General features: G+C 47.8%; 1 protein-coding gene across 7 annotated transcripts in view; it reads left to right on the top strand.

The window, feature by feature from the left end:
• HIVEP3 (HIVEP zinc finger 3) overlaps positions 1–22,049 on the top strand; it is a 617,086-nt gene that overhangs the window by 521,001 nt on the left and 74,036 nt on the right. For all 7 annotated transcript variants that reach the window (XM_074305463.1, XM_074305462.1, XM_074305461.1 and 4 more), the window contains 3 exons: positions 8,854–8,918; positions 12,183–12,260; positions 13,885–19,588. In XM_074305463.1, coding sequence (XP_074161564.1) covers positions 14,399–19,588 — 5,190 coding nt within the window. In that variant the 5' untranslated portion in view covers positions 8,854–8,918; positions 12,183–12,260; positions 13,885–14,398. The remainder of the gene's footprint in view (positions 1–8,853; positions 8,919–12,182; positions 12,261–13,884; positions 19,589–22,049) is intronic.

The following is a 22,049-nucleotide window of genomic DNA, read 5'->3' as shown; positions in this document are numbered from 1 at the left end:
AAACTGCTTCGTGGGAGTGTTTTAAGGAAAATCCCTGCTTAGGTATAGTTGGACTAGAGGCCCTCCGAGGTAATTTCTACCTTCTTAAAGAAAATTTCCCCTAGTATTCCATCTCTCTTAAATATTACTTTGCTAAGTACACATACACACATAGCCCAGTATGAATACATATATGCATTTATGTATTTTTATAGACAGATTCAAATATAAGCATATATCTATATGTACATGCGTATGGATGTGTTTACATATTATATGTAATGTATTCCATGCATACATAAATGAATATATAAATATAGACACATGTATACATGCTTATGTATATATTATGTATGCATATATATATATGCTTATGTATATTTTTGCTTATGTGTGAACATATTATTTCTCCATTTGGATATCAGCATTTTGAGGACAGGGACCATTTTCCTTTCATATTTGTATCCCAGCACCTTGCACATGGTGGATGTTTAATAACTGCTGGTTGATTGACCATGGATTGATCCCACATATTATGGCCAGATGTTCTATAAGATTACAGCCAGAGCCTGTGTGTGGCAAGAGCTAGGGCAAGTATGTTTGCATATGCATTACGGCCTGTTTAATACATGGCAGCTTGTAATGATAATTATACCATTATTATGATTGTAGGGTTGGAATTGCCATCCTGCCTCGAGGGCTACATTGTAGAGGCCATAGGTCTTCCCCAGTCTTTGCCACAGAGTGAGTTTATGGAAAGCAGACGTGGAAAGCAGCAGAGTAAAGGGCGAACCTTCACTCCCTATGCCTCCAAGGTCAGTCATTCCATTAAAATGGAATGCATTCCTTAAGGAGCTTCTGGAGATTCTTTCTGGGTATGTCATTCCTGCAGGAGAGGGAGTATACTGGACAAGAACACTGGATTTGAAATCATTAAGCTCTGAGTTCAAATCCTGTAGTCATTTATCCTCTCATTGTCCTGGGCAAATATCTAAGACTCTAAGTTTGGGAAGGGGGGTTGGGTGGGAAAACTACAAATTATAGAGAAGGTGCTGACTCGTATTGGAAGAGGAAGTTCCTCATAGGAATCTCCCTACTCTGATGAAATCACACACATGGTTAAAAAAAAAAACAAAACTGAAAAACAACAACAACAACAATACTTGATTAACAGAGTTGTAAGAACAAATGGGAAAGAACATACAAAGTTTAAAGGACCATATGTGTCCCATAGGGAAGAGTAAAGAGCATATAACAAGAGGCAACTTGTTACATCACATGCAATGAGTTTGCCTTGGTAGTCCATTAAAAAAGATGCAGAGCTTTACCTGATGGAATAGGAAAGACAGCTTGTCTTTTGTGAGTCAAGGATTGCCTATGTCCCTGGTGACCTTTTAAAATCCAAACTTGCCAGCCTTCACACAATCAAAGTAGCTGAGGCAGGAAACAGTTTTATGGAGAATGACACCCGTACTACTACCTAGGAGCAGCAAGCAGGGGAAATACTTCTCTTTTCTCTCTCCCCACCATCAGCTATAGCTAAACTATAGACTAAGATAGGCAACGGAGTGTTGTGCCCAGCAGAAAGACTGTGCCCATCAGGGAACAGCATGAAGCCTCTATATAAGAAGAGAACGAAGGATCTCTATTCTCAGCTCTTGGAGATGATGCTCCCTGAAGCTGCTTCCTCTTCTTCTGCCCCCAGAGAAATGTGTTGTATCTTCCCAACTCTCCAGCAAGCTGCCATTGCTGATGGGAGTGTGGGGAAAATTCCTTTCCTCCACGATGCCCTCCACATTCTCCAGAGCTGCCTGTCTCCACCGTGTGCATAGGCCCTGAAAACTTAACTTTTTATCAAGGCTGGCAGAGCTCCAGCCAGTCTTCCATCAGCCAATGGCAAGAGGTCCTTCCAGTTTCATCAGGCAACTTCTTCCCACTTTGTAAAGGGATTGATTGTAACTTCTGTTTTCTACCCATTATTTTCCGTGATCATTTTAACTGGATTGAACCAAGTACAGCAATGTCCCCCACTGCATACATTTCAGCTATTCTTCTTTTCTCTCCCTAAATTCAATTGTGTTGAGTGAAACCTGGATTTGGTATATAAATATCCTAGTTGGAATCCTGCCTCTAACATTGAATCGGCTAAAACAAACAATTATTAAGCACCCACAATGTGCCAAGTTCTATGCTAAGCACTTTACAAATACTATTTCATTTGATCCTTACAACAACCCTGAGAGTTAGATGCTGTTATTATTCCCATTTGTTGTTTTTGTTGGTCAGTCATCGCATCCAACTCTCCGTAACTGACTCTTGGCAGAGATACTGGAATGGTTTGCCATTTCTTTCTCCAGATCATTTGACTGAGGAAGAGACTGAGGCAAACAGAGTTAAGTGGCTTATCCAGGGTTACCCAGCTAGGAAGTGTCTAAGGCCAAATTTAAATTCAGGAAAATGTGTCTTTCTGATTCCAGGCCCTGCTCTCTACCTACTGTCCATTTTACAGTTAAAGGAACCTGAGGCAGACAGAGATGAGGATGAAGCAATTTGTCATATAGCTAGTGAGTGAGGCTGAATTGGAATTCAGATCTTCCTGACTAAAGACTCAATAATGTATCTATTGCACCACCCAGAGGCCTGTGTAAATACCTCTGATTGCAGTTTCCTTCCCCAAGTTCTTTCCCTCAGAAGGAAGAGTACTGCCCAAATGCTAGTACAGACTTAACTTCCACAAGAGAAAACTTACTTTTTAAATGAGATTATTTTGGGGGGAAATGTCATTAAATCATGTTTAAAGTTAGGAGGCCTGAGAGGCCATCTAATCTCAACTCCCTATTTTACAAAGAGACCCAGGGAGATGAAATAACTTTTTCCAGACTACACTGGTATTCTGTCAAAGGAAAAAAAAACAAAACACATTTATTAAGTGCCAGACACTTTACTGATATTTCAGTGTTATCTTATTGGATCCTCACAGTGCCACTGGCAAAGAAATGCTTATATCATCTCCATTTTACAGATGAGGAAACTGAGGCAAGCTAGTTTAAGTGACTTGCCTGGGGTCACACAGCTAGGAAGTATCTGAGGCCAGATTGAACAGAGACATCTGTCTACCCCCAAGTCCAGCTCTAGCCAATGTGCTTCCAGTGCCTTGGTGGGAAAGATGGGATTCAAACCCAGTGACTTCTCTGCCTCAGTTCCCTTATTCTTTGTCAGACTCATTGTCAATGTTGATCAGGGTCTGTACTACTTACGTGAAAACAAAATCCCCTTTTCTCTAAGAGAAGTGTTGTTTTAAGTTTTGTTTTTTTTTTTTTTGCCCTGGATCTCTTTGGCCACCTGAATGAATGAATGAAACCATCCCTTTTTAGAGTCATGTCATTAAATGCATAAAATAAAATCCATTGGATTATAGAGAAAACCAGAAATGAGTGAAAACAAAGAAGAAATATTTTCCTACGCAGATTCCTAGACTTGGTGAAATCTATTTGTGGAATTTTGGCAGCTCTAAGACATAGCACTGGAAAAAGCTTGCCATATGTTGCCATAGTGCCCAGGAAGAATTGAGTTCAAATCTTTCCTCGGGCACTTTCTAATTGTAATACTGGGCACATCCTCTCACTTTTTTCAGCCTTAGGAGTGTGGCCTGGAAGGACCCTTCCAGCCCTAAATCTGGGATCTCTGATCCTATGACCCAGAAGTCCGAGGGTAAGGAAATTCATTGAGGCCTATCACCATTGGTGCTGGATCTCTCATCAAGTGTGCAAGGAGTTCTTGGAAGCAAGAATTTGTGTGACCAGAGGAAAAGTCCCTGCCCCTTCTGGTTCTCATTGCCTCTGACCTGGAAGTCCAAAATGACAAAGCTGAGACCCAAGCAACTTGTCCAAGATGCAAAGAGAAGACTCATGTCTAAGTCCTCAGCCTCCAGATGCATTGCATGTATCACTATACCACATTGCCACCTCAGTTTCCCCATCTGTCAGATGAGGGGATTGGATTACCTCTGGGGCTCTTTAGCTTCTTATGTCCAGACCTCTTTGGCAGTCTGGTGAAACCAGTGGTCCCCTTCTCAGAATATTGCTCTTAAATACATAAAATGGAATATAAAGGAAACCAATCATGCTTAAATAGAGCTATCAAAAATCTTTAAAACAAGTTCAAGAATCTCAGATTAAAAGCCCCTAGACTAGATAATTTTAATTTCCCATTGAACTCTGATATTTGGCGACTCTGTGATAACTCCCACTTGAAAGTGGGAAAGTGAGAAAGCCCCGTGAGCCACTCAGTGTCATAGGCAGTGGCAGAAAGGAGTTGCCAATGGCCCTAGTTGTACATTTTCCTTTCCCCTTGACTCTCTCACCCAAAAGTGTTGCTTAGATTTTCTGGGACAATCCCAGCGACAAAGGACACAAAATTTTGCCCAAGAAAGAGCCTCTGTCAGACCCGTCATCTCAGTTTGGGCAGGGATTTTAGCACAGAAAGACTGTTCCAGTGCGGTTAGAATCTGGGTTTGAATCCTGACTCAGCCACTTCTCTGCATGACTGAGCAAACCACTTCCCCCTCCGGCTCTTCCCGTGTTATGGGTAACACTGGATGATCTCTCAGGGCCCTTGGAGCTCTGACATTCCGTGATTCCATCACCGCATTCTTGAGTTGTCAGCCAATTGGTTTTCTGATTCACCATACTGTGAAGTCAAGTTCATAAATATTTACCACGTCCTTCTTACTCCATGTCTAACTGACCATGGGGCAGCAGGGAGGGGGGATGGGAAGGAGGAAAATGGATATGGTTCCAGCATCCTAAGTAAGGGATTCTTCACCTTTATGGGTCATGGACCCCTTTGTCAATCTGGAGACGTCTATGGAATTCTGACAATTATGTTCTTAAAGAATTGAAGGAAATGGCTAATGTCAATCAAAGTTTAGTAAAAATAATGACACCATTTTTTCCTCACTCAGATTCACAGACCCCCTGAAATATATCCATAGTAAGTAACCCATGGACCCCCAATTAAGAACCCCTGAATATGGATGGGGAGAGGAGACACCCCCCCAAACATTTGTATAGAACTGTTGTTTTTTTAAATGAAGCCAAAGTTTCTTGTTCCAAGAACAACAGCTCAAGGTCACCAAGTCACTTGGCTCAGATTTTGGAAGTATCTGAAGTGACTCTCTAATAACCACAGCAGAAATAATAACAATAATAATATGTTCACATATTTACTTCTTATAATAAATTAATTATATCATCTCTTTATTAGATATTCTTATATTATAATAAACACATTATATATTATAATTTGATATATCTGATGTTTAGTAGATTTTCATGGATATACATATATTTGTGCATATAATATGTTTTATTTAAATACAGGAAGCACTGATTTTATCTACACATGTAATCTGTTATTATTCAGTCATTTCAGCCCTGTCCACCTCTCTGTGATCCCAATTGGGGTTTTCTTAGCAAAGATACTAGAATGGCCTGATACTTCCTTCTCTAGTTCATTCCAATTTTTTATTTATTTAGAGGGATTTTTTTTTTTGCAAAGCTTATTATTTTCAAAACAAATGCATAGATAGTTTTTACCATTCGCCCTTTTTTATTGAAGCTTTTTATTTTCAAAACATATGCATGGATAATTTTTCAACATTGACTCTTGCAAAATCCTGTGCTGCAAATTTTCCCCTCCTTGCCCCCAACCCCTCCCCTAGATTGCAAGTAATCCAAATATATGTTATACATGTTAAATTTTAATATATGTAAACATATTTGTACAATTATCTTTCTGCACAAGAAAAATCCAATCAAAAAGGGAAAAATGAGTAAGAAAATAAAATGCAAGTGAACCATAACAAAAAGAGTGAAAATGTTATGTTATCTACATCCTCTGGGTGTAGATGGCTCTATTCATCACAAGATCATTGGAACTGGCCTCAATCATCTCATTTCAACATTTACCCTTGCAAGACTTTGTGTTCCAATTTTTTTTCTCTCTCCCTTCCCTTCATCCCCTCCCCTAGATGACAAGTAATCTGATATATGACATGTGCAATTCTTCTATACATATTTCCACAATTATCATGGTGCACACGAAAAATCAGATCAAAAAGGAAAACAAAATGCAAGCAAACAACAACACATATTCTCTGAGTGCAGAAAATTCTCCATCACAAGATCATTGGATCCATTTGATTTTATAGATGAGGAAACTGAGGCAAATGGGGCTAAATGATTTGACCAGGGTCACACAGCTAGAAAGTGTCTGAGGCTGCATTTGAACTCAAGTATTCCTGATTTCATACCCTGTGTTTTGTCCATTGTGCCACTCAGGTACAATAATCTATAGGTCACTAAATATAATAGGATAATTACAGAAAATAACATAGACCAAGATCTTTTCTATTTGAAATTTATCAAAAAGGTGGGAAGAAATTTTATTTTAAGATAACTGATAAATAAAACATAAATAATTTGGTATTTATAAAATACTGTAAGGTTTGCAAAGCACCAAACATAGATTATTTCACTTGATCCTCACAATCACCCTGGGAAGTAGGGATATTATTCCCACTTTATGGAAAAAGGAAATTGAGGCTGGGAGGAGGTAAAATAACGCCCCAAATCACACAGCTAGTCAGTATCTAAGACAGGACTTGAACTCTTGTCTTTCATGATGTCAAGGCCAGTGTACTTTCTACATATCAACAGTTCTTAAAGTGTGGTTTGAGGACCACTGGTGATTCCCCCAGCCTTTCCAAGGCATCTGTGAGGTCAGAACTATTACACAATAATACTAAGATGTTTTATTTATTTTCTAATCCTATAAATATTGACAGATAAAACCCATAAGTAAAAGTTCTTGGGGGAGAGAAGTAGTTCTTGATAATTTTTTAAAAAATAAGAATGATTCTGAAACAAAAATGTTTGTGAACCACTCTAGAAGGACCTGAGAATACCCAAATGCTCCCGTGTCTTGCTGCCTGACCTTCTTTCCACAGCCCAGAAGCACTAGGGTCGTCCTTCCTTAGCTTTCAACAAGGTCTGAGTGTTCCCTGATTGAGGCTGGATTCTGGAAGCCTTCCCCGCTGCTCAGGGTTGATGTCATCGGCAATCCAGGGCCCCTGACAGCCTAGGCCTGAGCTCCCCCAACCTCAGCTCAGATTCACCGAATGTCATTAATCTGGAAGAGAGCGAGAGCTTTTTACCAGACATGATCTCATCTCAGCAGCCCTACCAGCCGGTTGTGCAGGGCTAGCCCCATCTGAAGGATGGAGAAAGCTTGGAGGGAGGAAGTCACTTGAGCCATGGTCACACAGTGAGTCAGCACGCCGGGGCATCCCTGACCTCCAGATCACATTGCCTAAAATGTGTCAGCAAGTGCAAGAACCTAGGGGTACAGATGTGGGGACTGCTGGGGTCAGTGTTCCAACCCTTTGATAAAATTGAACCTCGTAAGTGGGAAGTGGTACCCGGCAGACACCTGGGATTTAAACCCAAATTCTTGTCCTCTGAATCCAGGGCTGCTTTCCCTGGGCCACAGATATTTCATCACCAGAGTAGTTTCCAAGTGCTGAGGAGAGCCTGGTATCATTGGAATTAGAGTTGATTAATTAGAAAAGATTTCCTGGGTAAGATATAGGAGAGTGAAGGGGGAGCTTTGTATATGCTTGTATATGTATGCATTGTCTCCTCCATTAGAATGTAAGCTTCCTGAAGGCAGGAACACTTTGGGTTTGTCTTTGCATCCTCAGGGACAGGCACAGAACCTGGCCTAAAGGAGGCACTAATGACATGTTTATTGATTGATTGATTGAAAAAAGTATTGAGAGAAATGAGCATTGGATTTAGAATTGAGAGGCTCAGCTTCAAATCCTGACTCTGCTACTTATGATGTGACCTTGGTCAAGCCATTTAACTTTTGGCTTCTGTTCTCTTTATAAAGAGATTGGGGGGAGAGAAGGAAAGGAGAGAGATAAATAGATATATAAAGAAGTAGAGATTGAGGTGGAGAAAGAGGTGGGTGAATAGAAATATTGAGAGATGATAGCGATGGATGGATGAATAGGTTTATAAGAGAAGATAAATATTTAGGTAGATACTGATAAATGATAATGGCATATGGATACATAGAGATGGATAGAGAGACTCAGAGATAGTCAGATAGAGGTAGGTGGATAGCTATAGAAAGAGAGATGAGTATATATTTAGATAGATAAATGGTAGAGACAAGTGGATAGATAAATAGAGATATCAAGACATGAGATGTAGATAGAGGATAGATGATTGATAGAGGTAGATGAATACTAGAGGCAGAGAGAGAGAGAGAGAGAGAGAGAGAGAGAGAGAGAGAGAGAGAGAGAGAGAGAGAGAGAGAGAGAGAGAGAAAGAGAGAGAGAGAGAGAGGGAGAGAGAGAGAGACAGAGAGAGACAGAGAAAGAGAGAGAGACAGAGAGAGAGAGAGAGAGAGAGAGAGAGAGACAGAGAGAGAGAGACAGAGAGACAGACAGACAGAGAGAGAGAGAGAGAGAGAGAGAGAGAGAGAGAGAGAGAGAGAGAGAGAGATAAAGTACTTTTTAAGCACTTACCATGTACCAGGCCTTTATCTGTAACATGGGGGTAATAACCCTTGCAGGAAAGTTCTTGACAATCTTTAAAACCATAGAAATGTTTCATTTTTGTCATCCAGAAAGGAGAGTACCAGTGGGATGAGGGCTTGGGACAGAAGCTTGACCCAAAAGTTCGGCGACATGCATGGAAGGGCCTACCACATCCTCGGGAGTCCAGTGAGGAGAATGTTCCAAGGAGACTCCTCCAGCCACCCTTGTTTCAGCTTCTCTAGTAACTGATGCTGTTGTTTTCACAGGTGGAGCTAAATTTGCTGCTGGCAGAGAATGTGCACGTCCAGGAGCCCAGGAAATACATCTTGCTGTAAGCCATTTCAGTTTTAGTTCTGTGCAGCCAAGCCAAAGGTATTGTCCTCTGGCCTGAGCAGCGAAAAGAATGGAGTTGGATTTTCTCCTCAGGGATTCTTTCTGCTCAGCCTAAGAGCTGTGGCCAACATTGTGCAAAGGATCTCCCAGTTACGTTCCATTCTTCCCCAAATCGGAGCCAGATAGTTAAAAGGCCTTTCCCCATCTGTCCCATGTTTTGGAACTCCCCATAACAAACTTATGGAGAAAAGGGCTGCAAAAAAGATGTCTTTATTAGGATCTCCCAATAATGATTTTGATTGTTTTCTCTCTATTTCAAACTATCAGACACACCTCTTAGGGAGGAGAAAGAAATTGCTTATATGTATGACAATTAACCAATCAATGAACATTTATCAAAAGCCTCATGTGCCATTACTGTGCTTAGCACTAGACAAACCTGTGAGGGGAAACAAAGGTAAATAAGATAGACTTATTGCTTATGTGCATGAGAGGACACTCAGTCAATCAGCTATGAGTCTAGAAGCATTTGTGAAGGACAGCTAAGTCCAACTTGGGAGGAGCTGTCTCCCAAGAGCGGGACTGAATTTGAACTCAGGTGCTCCTGTCTCCAGGTCCCATGCTCTGTCTATTGTACTATCTAGTTGCCCTAGATCAAAATGTCATTGGGAAAAAAATCAGCAAGATGTGTCTCCCTGACTTCAGGCCCAGAGCTATATCAACTGTCCCACCCAGCTGCCCTATAAGAACACATAGATGTGTGTGACTAGGAGACTTTTCCTTGCAGAAATTCTTCACTTGGGGTCTGTGACCTTTTTTTTTTTCCTTCTTTAATTTGATAACTATTTGAGTATAATTGTCATCCCATGTATTATTGTATTTTTATGCATTGAAAATCAGTTTTCCCAGAAGTGGTTTCTATGCTTCAACAGTTTGACTGAGAGGGCAGGGACACAGATAAAATTAAGGATCTTTTTTTCCTGGAGAATACACCCCAAAGTGTAGGGCAGGATGACCGGAGCCTCTTCCTTCAGTATCTGTAGAGATGCGACAGCACTTTCTATTTGTGGGGGTCTGAAGGAAGCCCCCACCTCTGGCCACTGCCCTGAGTGGAAATGAGGGGGACATCCCTTATTAAATCTAGGTGAATTCCCTTTATGAATGTTGCTACTCTGATGCCCTCCATAAGGCGGCTTCCAGGGCCCTCAGCAGACAGTGACAGTCGCATCTCCATGGGCTGTGTGATAGCAACATTTCACCTCCTTCGTAGCTCCACACACCTGAGTCCCCACAGCATGGAACCAAGGAAACCATTCTGGAGATGCAGAATACCCTTGAGTGAGGGAAAGCCCAGACTTCCCGAGAGCCCTGCTTCCACACATGGGGAAAGACCAGCTCCTATTTCTGGCTCTTTGTCTCATAATCTGGATCACTTAAAGCTGCACTCAGCAGAATAATGGCACCTTGAACACTCCGTCAGCCGCTCTAGAAATTCTGACAAACATAGATTCTCGGAACATATTACATCTGAAAAGGACCTTGGGACAGAGCATATCAGAGCTAGAAGAGACTAGATATATACAGCATAATTCTGAAGTTACCATATCGAAATCCTAGCAACAGGAGGACCACGAAAGGTAGGTCCTGTAGGTATTATTATCCCCATTTTACAGATGAGGGAACTGAGACTCAAAGTTTTATAATTGGATTATGGTCTTTTATGTAGTGAAAGTCAGAACAATTTTGGTTCTCCCCTGACTCCACGTCCTTCTCTTTTTCTGCTACCCCAGGACCCCTCAAGGGGACCAAGTTAGAGAATGCTACACCTTAATGGGCCAAGGGAAGAACCCTCTTGTTTGGCCAAGAGGCATGATTCAAGTTGTAATCCTCCGAGATTACTTATATATTATATCTCATAGGTACATAGTACTTTGCATATTGCCTCTCCCATTAAAATGTAAGTTCCTTGAGGGCAGACACTGCCCTCTGGCTTTTTTCTGTATCCCTGGTGCTTAGCACAGTGCTTGGCACTGAGGTAAGTGTTTAACAAATGCTGCTCCCCAACCCTCCCTGACCTAGGGAGAAATAAAGATAATAGCACCTAGATCTGGGGAGGAACAGATGGATGCTACCCACCCCCTCTGCCTTCCTCCATGCTGCCTCTTTCCCATCTCACCCACATGCAAACGGTTTGCCCTTTGCATTCATTCTTCACAGCCACACTTGGAGGGTACGAGTGTAAGAAAAACCTCCATTTTACAGATGAAGAACTCACGATTTAGCAATTACCCTGTGATAAGAGCCAGGATTTGAAGGAAATAGCCAAGATCCTGAGGCGCCAAAATGACATCTTTATTTCCACCAATTTTGGTTCCCTCTGTGTTTTATTTTTTACCTTTAACAATATTGCTCTGAGGAGAGTTCCTGGGCTCCCCAGGGAGCCCAAGGACATCAAGGCGCCCACAAGAAGGGTAAGACCCCTTCACTTAAGGAGCAGTTGGAAGCAAAATGACCCTCCTTCCTGGTCACATGGCCAGTCAGGCACTTCTGGCTTTGAATTCAGCAGATCTCTAACCATTAAGTCACATTTTCTCTCCAACACAATTATGATTGCAACATTTCCCAGGTGATTTTGCACGTGGTGCTTCCTTGCTGGGGATTGATGATGTTGCCTGGAAGGGAAGAAGAGCAAGTCTGAGACTAGAATTCTCTATGTAGATAGCAGTTAGGGGGCTCAGTGGATAGGGTGATGGACCTGGAATCAGGGAAACGAGTTCAAATCTGGGCTCAGACACTTAATAGCTGTGTGATCCTGGGCAAGCACTTAATCTCAGTTTGTCTCAGTGCTCTCTCTGTAAAACGGGGATACTAACAGAAGCTTCCTCCCAGGATGGGATGAGATCATATGTGTGAAGTGCCTTGAATGCCTTAAAGCATAACGATAAATGTTGTCAGCATCGTTACCTGGTCTTCAGCATTGTGACAAGGAGGCCATACCAGGGGACCAAAAGAAAGGTGTCATCGAGGATCTAGATGGAGCTTTCTCACTGGGCCGTGGCATCCCGCCCTGTAGAACAAAGGGGTTGGGTCACTTCCAAATTGAAATCCTGGACTCCCATGGATCTGGGTGTTGCTGGCTCATGTACCACACTGCCTCTTCCAGGCTGGCTCCCTCGTTCCTCATTCCTTCCTCCATGTTTAAGAACCTTCTAGTTTCTCCCCAGTCTGATGTAAACAGCTTCTGTTCACTTCATCCCCACAGAGTTCTTCAAGCATGCAGCCTCCGACTGACCCCAGCCCACAGGAACCAGAGGCAGGGACCAGGTCGTGACCCATGGGCGTAAGTTCAATCAACCGATCAATAAGCATTTCCCAAGTGCCAGGAATGAGCTTGGACAAACAAGTCCAAAGAATGAAGTCATCCCGCTCTCAGAGGGCTTAGAGCCTCTCAGAGAAGACATTGTAGGAACACAGATGACATATAAAGAGAATCAACAGAGAACTAGCACAAGGTGCTTAACCAGGCAGCAGTTTGGGGGGCGGGGAGGCTGGGGAGGACCAGGAAAGGTTTCACATAGAAGGGGGCGTTTGAGCAGTCTGGAAGAGAAAGGTCTTCTGTAACATGGAGGTGACGAGGGAGTGTATTGCAAGCAGGGAGAATCTCAGTGCAAAGGCCTAGGAGGAGGAGATGGGAGGTGACTTCTTATGTGAGGAATGGAGGAAAGACCAGTTGGGCTGGATAACAGAGTGCAAGGCAGGGAGGAATGTTCAATGGGGCTGTAAAGAAATAGAAAGCTAATCCCTGGCTGGCTATACTCTGACAGTGAGTGAATCACGCATTGCATGATGTCTTCCTTACTCATGTGCCCGGGCCTCATGAAGTGGCCCTGAGTCCTGCCTTGTGCTCAGTAGGGGCAACTATGCCCCTGGGGCTTCTTCTGCCATGTGCTCTTACTGACCACAGCAGGACTCTAAACTTGGGAGAACGGGGTTCTGAGTTTGGCTCCTTCTGAGACTTACCCGAGCTCTGCTACCACTGAGCTGTGGGATCTTGGTCAAAGCCCTTCCCATATCTGAGCTTCAGTTTCCCCCTCTCTAACTAAGGAGGAAGAATTACAGACTTCCTGTCTAGATGCTCAGATCCTAAGGCTCCCGGGAGCATCCAGGAGCCGGGATTAGGAATACACGTGGGGTAAATTCATCATTCTAATAATGGCAGTTCTGGTTCCCGTAGTGCTTGAAGAGCACTTTCCCTACATCGTCTCTTGCAGTCCTTACAATAATCCTGGGGGGGGGGGGTTACTATTATCCCCATTTTTCAAAGCCAGAAACGGAAGCTAAGAGATTAAATGATTTGGCCAGGATCACACGGCCAGTGTCTTCCGTAGAAGGGAACCGTGGGTGGCTCCACCTGCACCAGTGGGAGGGAAGGAAGACAGAATGGTGGCTTTCATGTGTCCCCAGCTCTCCCAGCCTCGGGCTTGGGAGCTTCCAGCAACGTGGGAGTCACTCATGGTAAAGCCAGTGAGGGAAGGGGAGAAGGGACATGGGCAGGGGAAGGCAGACAGTTGAGAGGATCCTATTGGATCTGTGAGGGTTGAGGACAAAGTCATAACTTTGGAACTCTTTTAAAGATGTTATAATGATTTCTTTTTCCCTCCCCCATCCCCTTCTCTCTCTGGTGTGTTTGTGTTTGTGTGTCTACGTGTATGTATCGTGTCTATGTCCCTGACTGTTTGTGTGTGTGTCTTCGTGTCCTGTGCATGGGTGTGTTTTTACATGATGGGTGTGCGGTGTGTGTGGTGTGATATACCTCTATGGTATACACTTCCTCCATGTGATTCACATGTGGGACATGCTTCTGTATGTTGCTGTCTGTCTGCGTGGGATCTGGATGTGATGCATCCGTGGAATGTGTGCACACGTGTGTCTGCCCGTGCACGCTGTGGATCCTATGATTCCAGAAGAGTCTGACGTTCTTGCCCAAGACCGCCACTTCCCAATACCAGTCCAAAGGGACCGGCCCTCACCCTTCAGTGTTATTTTGCTCATCCTGTGGGAAAGAGCTTCGCTAATGACATGAGCTGGACTGCCCAGAATTTACAAAGACTTGCCAAGACCCGGGAGACAGACATGTCGTGGGCCGCCTCCTGACTCTGAGGGTGCTGCTGTCCCCAGAAACAAGATGGCCCGGCTCAAACCGTTAACCAAGCTCCTGAGGAAACCCTCCGGCCTCACAGTTCTGGCCCGTTGCCAGGTGTCTAAGTAGCTTCGCCAGTGGGAGCTTTTTTCTGACTCTCCTGCATTTTTTAGTCCAATAGCAGCCAGCAACACTTCAGTAAGAGACCCTCTGGAACCGCCCCTGGCTTCCCACCTCTTCTCCAATGCAGGCAGAGCCCGGGCTCATGGGCCATCAGTAAATGAAGCCCGGCCCACCCTTCCCCAAGTAGCATCATCCCCAGCCTCTCGGATAAGGCCATGGATCCTGAGCCAAGTGTCAAGAGTGCTCAGACACCGGAGGACAGTCCCAGAAAGCGGCTTCCCAAAGGAGAAGCGGCGCAAGCCTGCGGCCCCTCCACGGCTCCAGCCCCGGCCCCATCCCTGGCTCCAGTGTCCGCTCCATCCCTGGCTCCGGCCCCGGCTCCGGCCCCAGCTCCGGCTCCATTCCAGGGCAGCTCTACTTCCTCCCCGGCCACGCCCCTTCATGAGCTCCTTTCCCAGCAGCAGCACTTCCCGGGGCCTCCGCTGGTTCTGAGGGAGGGGTCTCAGGAGAAAACCGGGCACCAGAAGCCCCCCAAAAGATCTACTGTGGAAGGCCCGCCCCACATCCCGCAGCTCCCCCAACACCCTCTGTCACCAGCATTCATGTCGCCCGGCAAGCCGGAGCACCTCCTGGAAGGGCCCACGTGGCAGCTAGTGGAGCCAATCAGAGCGGGTCCCTCTTTTGTAACCCCGGGGCTCCACTCCCAGAGCCAGCTCCTCCCGGCCCACCCGACCATCCTCCCTCCCGAGGACCTGCAGGCCATCCCCAAGGTGTACATCCCGCGCGCCTCGCACATTTCTATGAAACAGGCCGAGGAGCCGCCCAAGAAGGAGAAGAAGCCCCAGAAGCCGGGCAAGTACATCTGTCAGTACTGCAGCCGGCCCTGCGCCAAGCCCAGCGTGCTCCAGAAGCACATCCGCTCCCACACGGGCGAGCGGCCCTACCCCTGCATCCCGTGCGGCTTCTCCTTCAAAACCAAAAGCAACCTGTACAAGCACCGCAAGTCCCATGCGCACCGGATCAAAGCGGGCCTGGCCTCGGGCATCGGGGCCGAGATGTACCCGCCGGGCCTGGAGATGGAGCGCATCGGCGGGGAGGAGTTCGAGGAGCCCACCGAAGGAGAGAGCACGGACTCCGAGGAAGAAACGGGGACCGCGGCCGGCCACCCCGCCGAGCTGTCTCCCAGACAAAAGCACAGCCTCCTCGGCAGCGGCCTCTACGGGAGCCACGGTCCCGGCCACGACCGGTGCGCCTCGGCCCATTCCGGCGCCTCGCAGGCCCTGGAGGAGAGCCCCCAGTTTGCAGAACCGTTGTCGTCCTCGTCGGAGCATTCGGGGAGCCACAAAGCGGAGGACACTCACACCATCAAGCAGAAGCTGGCCCTGAGGCTCAGCGAGAGGAAGAAGGTGATGGACGAGCAGGCTTTCCTCAGCCCCGGCAGCAAGGGGAGCACCGAGTCCGGCTACTTCTCGCGGTCCGAGAGCGCCGAGCAGCAGATCAGCCCCCCCAACACCAACGCCAAGTCCTACGCCGAGATCATCTTCGGCAAATGTGGCCGGATCGGGCAGCGCACGGCCATGCTGACGGCCGCGGCCACCCAGCCGCTGCTGCCGCTCTCCGCCGACGACAAGCCCAGCCTGGGCCCCATCTCCGTGCCCCGGACGCAGGTCATCGAACACATCACGAAGCTGATCACCATCAACGAAGCGGTCGTGGACACGAGCGAGATAGACAGCGTGAAGCCCCGGAGGAGCTCTCTGTCCCGCCGGAGCAGCATCGAGTCCCCCAAGGCCGGGATCTTCCGGGACCCGTTTCAGCTGGACCCCACCAAAAGCCTGCTCTCCCACGGGGAGAAAGGCAAGCCGGAGCAAGCCCTCCTGTCCCTGCAGCAGCTGCCCCCCAGCTCCAGCGAGCCCGCGCCCCTCCTGAGGAGCCACTCCATGCCTTCCGCCACCTGCACCATCAGCTCCCCGCACACCTTCCGCGGTAGCTACTCCTTCGACGACCACATCAGTGAGCCGGACACCGTGAGCCGCAGCCAGGCCTTCACCTCCCACCCTCGCACGCTCAAGCGCCAACCCGCCTTCGAGCTCCCTTTGGGAGGGGAATACAGCTCGGAGGACCTTGGGCTGGGCCCCAAGGACGCGGCTTCCAAGCCGGCCGAAGAGAAAGAAGCCAAGGAAAGCGAACTCACCAAAAAGTCCCGGAAAGGCTCCAAAGCAAAAGGGATGACCTTCGAGTGTAACGTCTGCGGGGCTCGCTACAAGAAACGCGACAATTACGAGGCCCATAAAAAATACTATTGTTCGGAACTGCAGCTGCCCAAGCCCACTCCCACGGGGGCCCATCCGTCCTCAGACGTGGAAAAGAGTCACGGGGAGCCCGAGTCTTGGTCTCAGATGATGCACTATAAGTTGGGGACCAGTTTAGAACTTACACCTTTGAGGAAGAGACGGAAAGAAAAGAGCCTTGGGGATGACGAAGACCCTCCCTCCTTTGAGTCGACCAAAGGTCACTCCTCCGTGGGGCCTGGGAGCCAATTCGCCAACCCGGCCCCCTCAGAAGCTGCTTTGAACCTCCCCCAGGAGCCCACCAAGCCACCAGCAGAGCCAGCTCCATCGGTGCCATCCCTGGAGGGGACCATGGCCTTCCAACCGAGGACTCCCAAACCAGTGGCCACTTCCGAGTCTGGGAAGGAGAGAAGAAAAATCTCCACGGAAATTTCAGTCATCCAGCACACCAGCTCCTTTGAAAAACCTGACCCTCCGGAGCAGCCGAGCCACCAGGAAGGAGAGGACAAGGCTCTGTCCCAGTTCCCGCCACAGCCAGCAGCCGCTCCTCATGGCCGCTCTTCCCACTCCCTGCAGCCGCGGTTAGTCCGCCAGCCTAATATCCAGGTTCCTGAAATCTTGGTGACCGAGGAGCCCGACAGGCCGGACACGGACCCCGAGCCCCCGCCGAAAGAACCCGAAAAGACTGAGGAATTCCAGTGGCCTCAGCGGAGCCAAACGCTGGCCCAGCTCCCCGCGGAGAAGCTCCCCCCCAAGAAGAAGAGACTGCGCCTGGCGGAGATGGCCCAGTCCTCCGGGGAGTCCAGCTTTGAGTCAGTCTCCCTGACCCGAAGCCCCAGCCTGGAAAGCAGCGTGTCCCACGGCTCCGGCCACTCGGCATCCTTTGAAAGGGAAGAGCACGGGAAGATAGAAGCTCCGGGTCCTTCCTCTGAAAGCCACCCCAAGGCTTTTGGCAGCCACATGTTGACCGTTCCAAGCTACCCTCACCACTCCAGAGAAATGCGCAGGTCGGCCTCGGAGCAGTCCCCCAATGTGCCGCATCCTTCTCAGATATCTGAGACGCGCAGCAAGTCCTTCGACTACGGGAGTTTGTCTCTGGCCCCGCCTCCAACCCCGGGCATCCCCACCCCATCAGCGCCCCCAGAAAGAAGAAAGTGCTTTCTGGTGAGACAGGCTTCCCTGAGTCGGCATCCAGAGCATGAGCCTGAGGCAGCTCCCAAGGGGAGATCGGAAGTGGAGGAGGCGCTCCCTTCATCCAGCAAATCTTCCGCCAAAAGTTTGCTTCACCAGCCTTCCTCTTCCTCCACCTGCTCAGCTTCCACCACCACCACTTCCTCTTCTTCCTCCTCCTCCTCCCATGGTGGGTACCTCAGTGCTAAGAGCCAGCAGAAGGACAGCCCCCAGCTGGTGTCCAGCCCGCCTTACACGGAAGCCCTCCAAGTGTTCCACCCACCCATTCCGCAGCTCTCCCTGCATGAAAAACCGTACCTGCCTCCTCCGGTCTCCCTCTTCTCTTTCCAACACTTTCTCCCGCCACCCGGACAGTCCTCAGAGCTATTCTCCACGCCGGCTATGCCAGAGCTCTTCCCTGCTCCGTATTCCATGCCTCCGCTGCCCCCTTCCTTATTTCAGGCTCCGCCGATTCCCCTCCAGCCAGCTGTCCTCCATCCAGGTCAGCTCCACATGCCTCACCAGCTCATACCTCACCCAGCGGATCTTCCCTTCCGTCAGCACCCCTCATTCCTTCCCATGCCCCATCCCAGCTCCTCCTCTCTCTCTTCAGGCTTCTTCCTGCCTCTGCAGTCTCAGTTTGCCCTTCATCTGCCTGGGGAGGTCGGCGCCCATCTGCCCCCGGTGAAATCCAGCCTGTCCCCTCTCACGGGGCCCTCCGGCCTCTCCCCTAGCACAGAGTACGGCACCGACGTCCGGTTGCATCCAGTGACCCATGCCGCCAGCCCTCCGGTATCGACGTCAGCCCCACAGCTGGACGTTCCTTCCTGCCCGGACCCCGCGGTGTCTCTGGTCGTTCCTGTCCGAATCCAGACCCACATGCCCTCCTATGGAAGCGTGATGTATACAACTCTTTCTCAGATCTTGGTCACTCAGTCCCAGTGCAGCCCGTCCTCCCTCGTGCTCCCCAAGTTCGATGACTACCCGGCCAAAGGAACTCTGGTTGGTGGCGTAGAAGCTCCCGGGGTAGGTCTAGAGCTGGCCCACATTAGCGAGGAGCAAAGAAGGGGGTTCCCGACCCCCTACCTGAGGGTGCCTCTGCCCTTAGCGGAGAGGAAAGGCTCTTCTCTGTCCTCAGAAAGCATCTTGGGCGTGGAGGGAAGCCCTTCCACTGCGGGAGGCAGCAAGCGGGTGCTGTCCCCTGCCGGCAGCCTAGAACTGACCACGGAGACCCAGCAGCAGAAGAGGGTCAAGGAGGAGGAGGGCTCCAAAGCCGAAGAGAAGCTGGAGCTGCTCAGGCCGGCTAGCACCATCCTTGCCAGCGCTGAAGCTGGCAAGCGGCAAGAGAGGGTTCAGTTTGGGGGCCCCAGCCAGGGCCGCGGGGAGGAAGAGACGCTCCCTAGCTCATCATTGGCTCAGCCCCTTCCCAAGGAAAGCCCTCCCTCTCAGTACTCCGGGGTGCCTCATTCAGGAGCTCCAGGCATGGAGGCATCAAAACAGCCACCTGGAAAGTCATCCCGGCGACAGTCACCACTGCAGGGAGTGAAGAAGGAAGATCCCAAGGACCTGACTGACCATCCACCCAAGACTCCTCCCGCCTCCTCCTCCACTTCTCCTAGGATAGCCAAATCCTGGGAAGGTACGGACACCAAGAAGGTACTACAGTTCCCCAGTCTCCATACGACCACTAATGTCAGTTGGTGCTATTTAAACTACATTAAGCCAAATCCCGTCCAGCAGGCAGACAGGAGGTCCTCTGTTTATGCTGGTTGGTGTATAAGTCTGTACAACCCCAACCTGCCTGGGGTATCCACTAAAGCAGCTCTGTCCCTCCTGAGGTCCAAGCAGAAGGTCAGCAAAGAGACCTACACCATGGCTATGGCTCCACATCCTGAGACAGGAAGGCTTGTCCCGTCCAGCTCCCGAAAGCCCCGAATGACGGAGGTGAGAACCATCATGTTTGTTTCTGTCAAATCTAACTAGTCTGATAATGTGATCTCCCTAGGGGGCCCTGGGTCAGGAAAGGGAATCGCATAGAATTATGGTAAGAACTGTAAGGCTGCAGAGACCATCAGGCTCATTCCCTTCATGTTATAGATGGAGAAACTTAGGTCCAGGGAAGGAATCTGTCCAAGGTCATTACAAGGTTAATAAGTGGCAAGGGGCCAAATCTTCCCATCTCACTCTGGGATTTTTCCCATGCTGGGAAAGAGCAAAGGCTCATGGACTCATGCAATTAAAAGGGACTTTAAGTAGAATTACTTAGTCCAACATGTCTCTCCACAACTCCAGGGCCCTGGAGCATGCATCAGTGAGTTCCCACTGTAAACGTTCTCTGCTGATAGAGAGTCCCCATATAAAAAAAGTTTCTGCTTCTTCTCTGGATAGGTAAGAATATGCATCCTAGCAGAGCTGGCTCTCTATAAAAGAAAACACTGTTTTCCCATTGACTTCCATTATACAAGTAGAGGTGCATTATGGGGGGTGGATGGCAGGGGAAACAGGATATGACTCCCCCAGCAGACCAAGCTGGAAAGTTTGCTTAATGGGACTGCTTTGTAGTGGTTTCAAAATTCTTAGCTCTTTCCTGAATCCAAGATCATACCCTTTCTCATCAATGCTTTTGCTGTCTTTTTTTCTTCCCTAATCCTCCTTTTACCCACCCCACTTTGCTCCACCTATCCCCTAGAATCACTGAAGTATTTTCTGTTCCCAGAAACTCTCAACCTTCATCCTCATCCCTTCTGGCATTTGGTGCTCCTCTTAATAGAGCTGGCTTCTGTTTTTTTAGGTGGGGCCGCCATCTGACACATGGTGCAACTCCAGTCTGAGAATTCCTTAACAGTGAGGCTCTAGGTTCAGTAAAATGAACTCATTTCCTACTTGACAAATTCTGTATGCTCAGAGTTCTGTTACTTGAGTTAGCGGCTTTGCTCCAGAAAGTGATGAGATGGCTATAAGGGATGAGGCCATTGGAAGGTCTGCTGAGTCGGCTAATCAGCCGACTAAGTAAATAGGGAACTACTGTTTGAGGAAAGCAGCCCTGTTCTGGTGGATGGGGGTCCTTCCTCCTCTTCCTCTAAGCTGTTGTTAGAAAAAAAAGGGAACCTCAAAAGATCCCAAGTTAGAGGACATCCCCCAAGGGAGACATAAATTCCTGACCCTGAGTTTAAGTCCTGGCTTTTCCCCTTTACTAGCTATGGGACTTTGGTCAAGTAATTAGATTTCTCTGAGGCTCAGTTTCTTCCCCTATAAAATGTCAGGACTGAATTTGATGCTTTCTAAAGTATTTTTTAGCTCAAAAATCTGTATTCCTAGGATTCTTTCAATGCAAATCCAGGATCATAAGAAGGAAAGGAGGGAGGGAAAGAAAATAAGAAAAAAGATACAGACGACAGAGACAGAGTGAAGAGGAGAGCAAGAGAGGGAGGGATGAGGGGGAGAGAGAGACAGAGAGCAGAAACAGAGAGACAGAGACAAAGAGACAGAGGGAGGGAGGGAGAACAAATATTTATTAATTGCTTTACTACATATCAGGCACATATGTACTAAGTGCTTTACAAATTGTATCCCATTTGATCCTCATAATAACCTTGGCAGGTAGGTGCTATTATTTTCCCCTATTTTACAACTGAAAAGACTAAAGTAGAGGGAAGTTAGGCGATTTGCACAAGGTCATGCAGTTAATAAGCATGAGAGGATTTGAACTCATCTCCTCTTACTCACGAGCCAGAGCTCTTTTCACTATGCCATGGGCATAGCTGCACTTGGTGCTCTACTTTTGGTGTCCTGGGCTCACTTTCTTCCTTGCTTACTGAATACATCTTGGTCAGGACCTAGCCTTGACTGGAGAGCCCCCCTTTGGGAAATGTAGCTGAAGGCCTTGCATACTGTTTGCTGAATGGTTAGCCATAGGAATGAATGCCCATGTCACTTTATAGGGGTTCCTAACCGCTGCCAAATGGGCCACAGTATCCACTTTTCCAGGGAAAGTTACAAAGTGGAATCATTGGATTTTGCCAAGATGGGTGATTCCCCAGTTACTTTTGTACCAATAGAAAACTGAGGGGCAAGCAGCTAATTGAAGAAAATTGAACAAGAGAGAGCTAATTTAGTCCTATTTGATTTGGCAAATGCCCTGTTAAATAAATATTGTTTTTTCCAAGAGGAGCTATACCCAGCAAGATTTCTTTGGGAACCCTATCTTTCAAAAATTCCTACTCCTCATCCCCTTTGTTGATTCACCAGATTGCCCAATGCCAGAAATGTCCCTAGGGAGCAGAGTCTTATGGTAGCCAAAGTTGGTAGCTGCCTCAAACACTTCACACATTGGAAAGTACAATGAAGGACATTTTCAAAAATCTGATTCTTAAGGCAGCCAGGTGGCACAGTAGATAGAGCACTG

The sequence above is a fragment of the Sminthopsis crassicaudata genome, chromosome 3 (assembly GCF_048593235.1).
Source record: "Sminthopsis crassicaudata isolate SCR6 chromosome 3, ASM4859323v1, whole genome shotgun sequence".
In the NCBI taxonomy this organism is placed as follows: domain Eukaryota; kingdom Metazoa; phylum Chordata; class Mammalia; order Dasyuromorphia; family Dasyuridae; genus Sminthopsis; species Sminthopsis crassicaudata.
The sequence above is the reverse complement of the archived record's forward strand: the minus strand, read 5'-3'. Positions and strand labels throughout refer to the sequence as shown.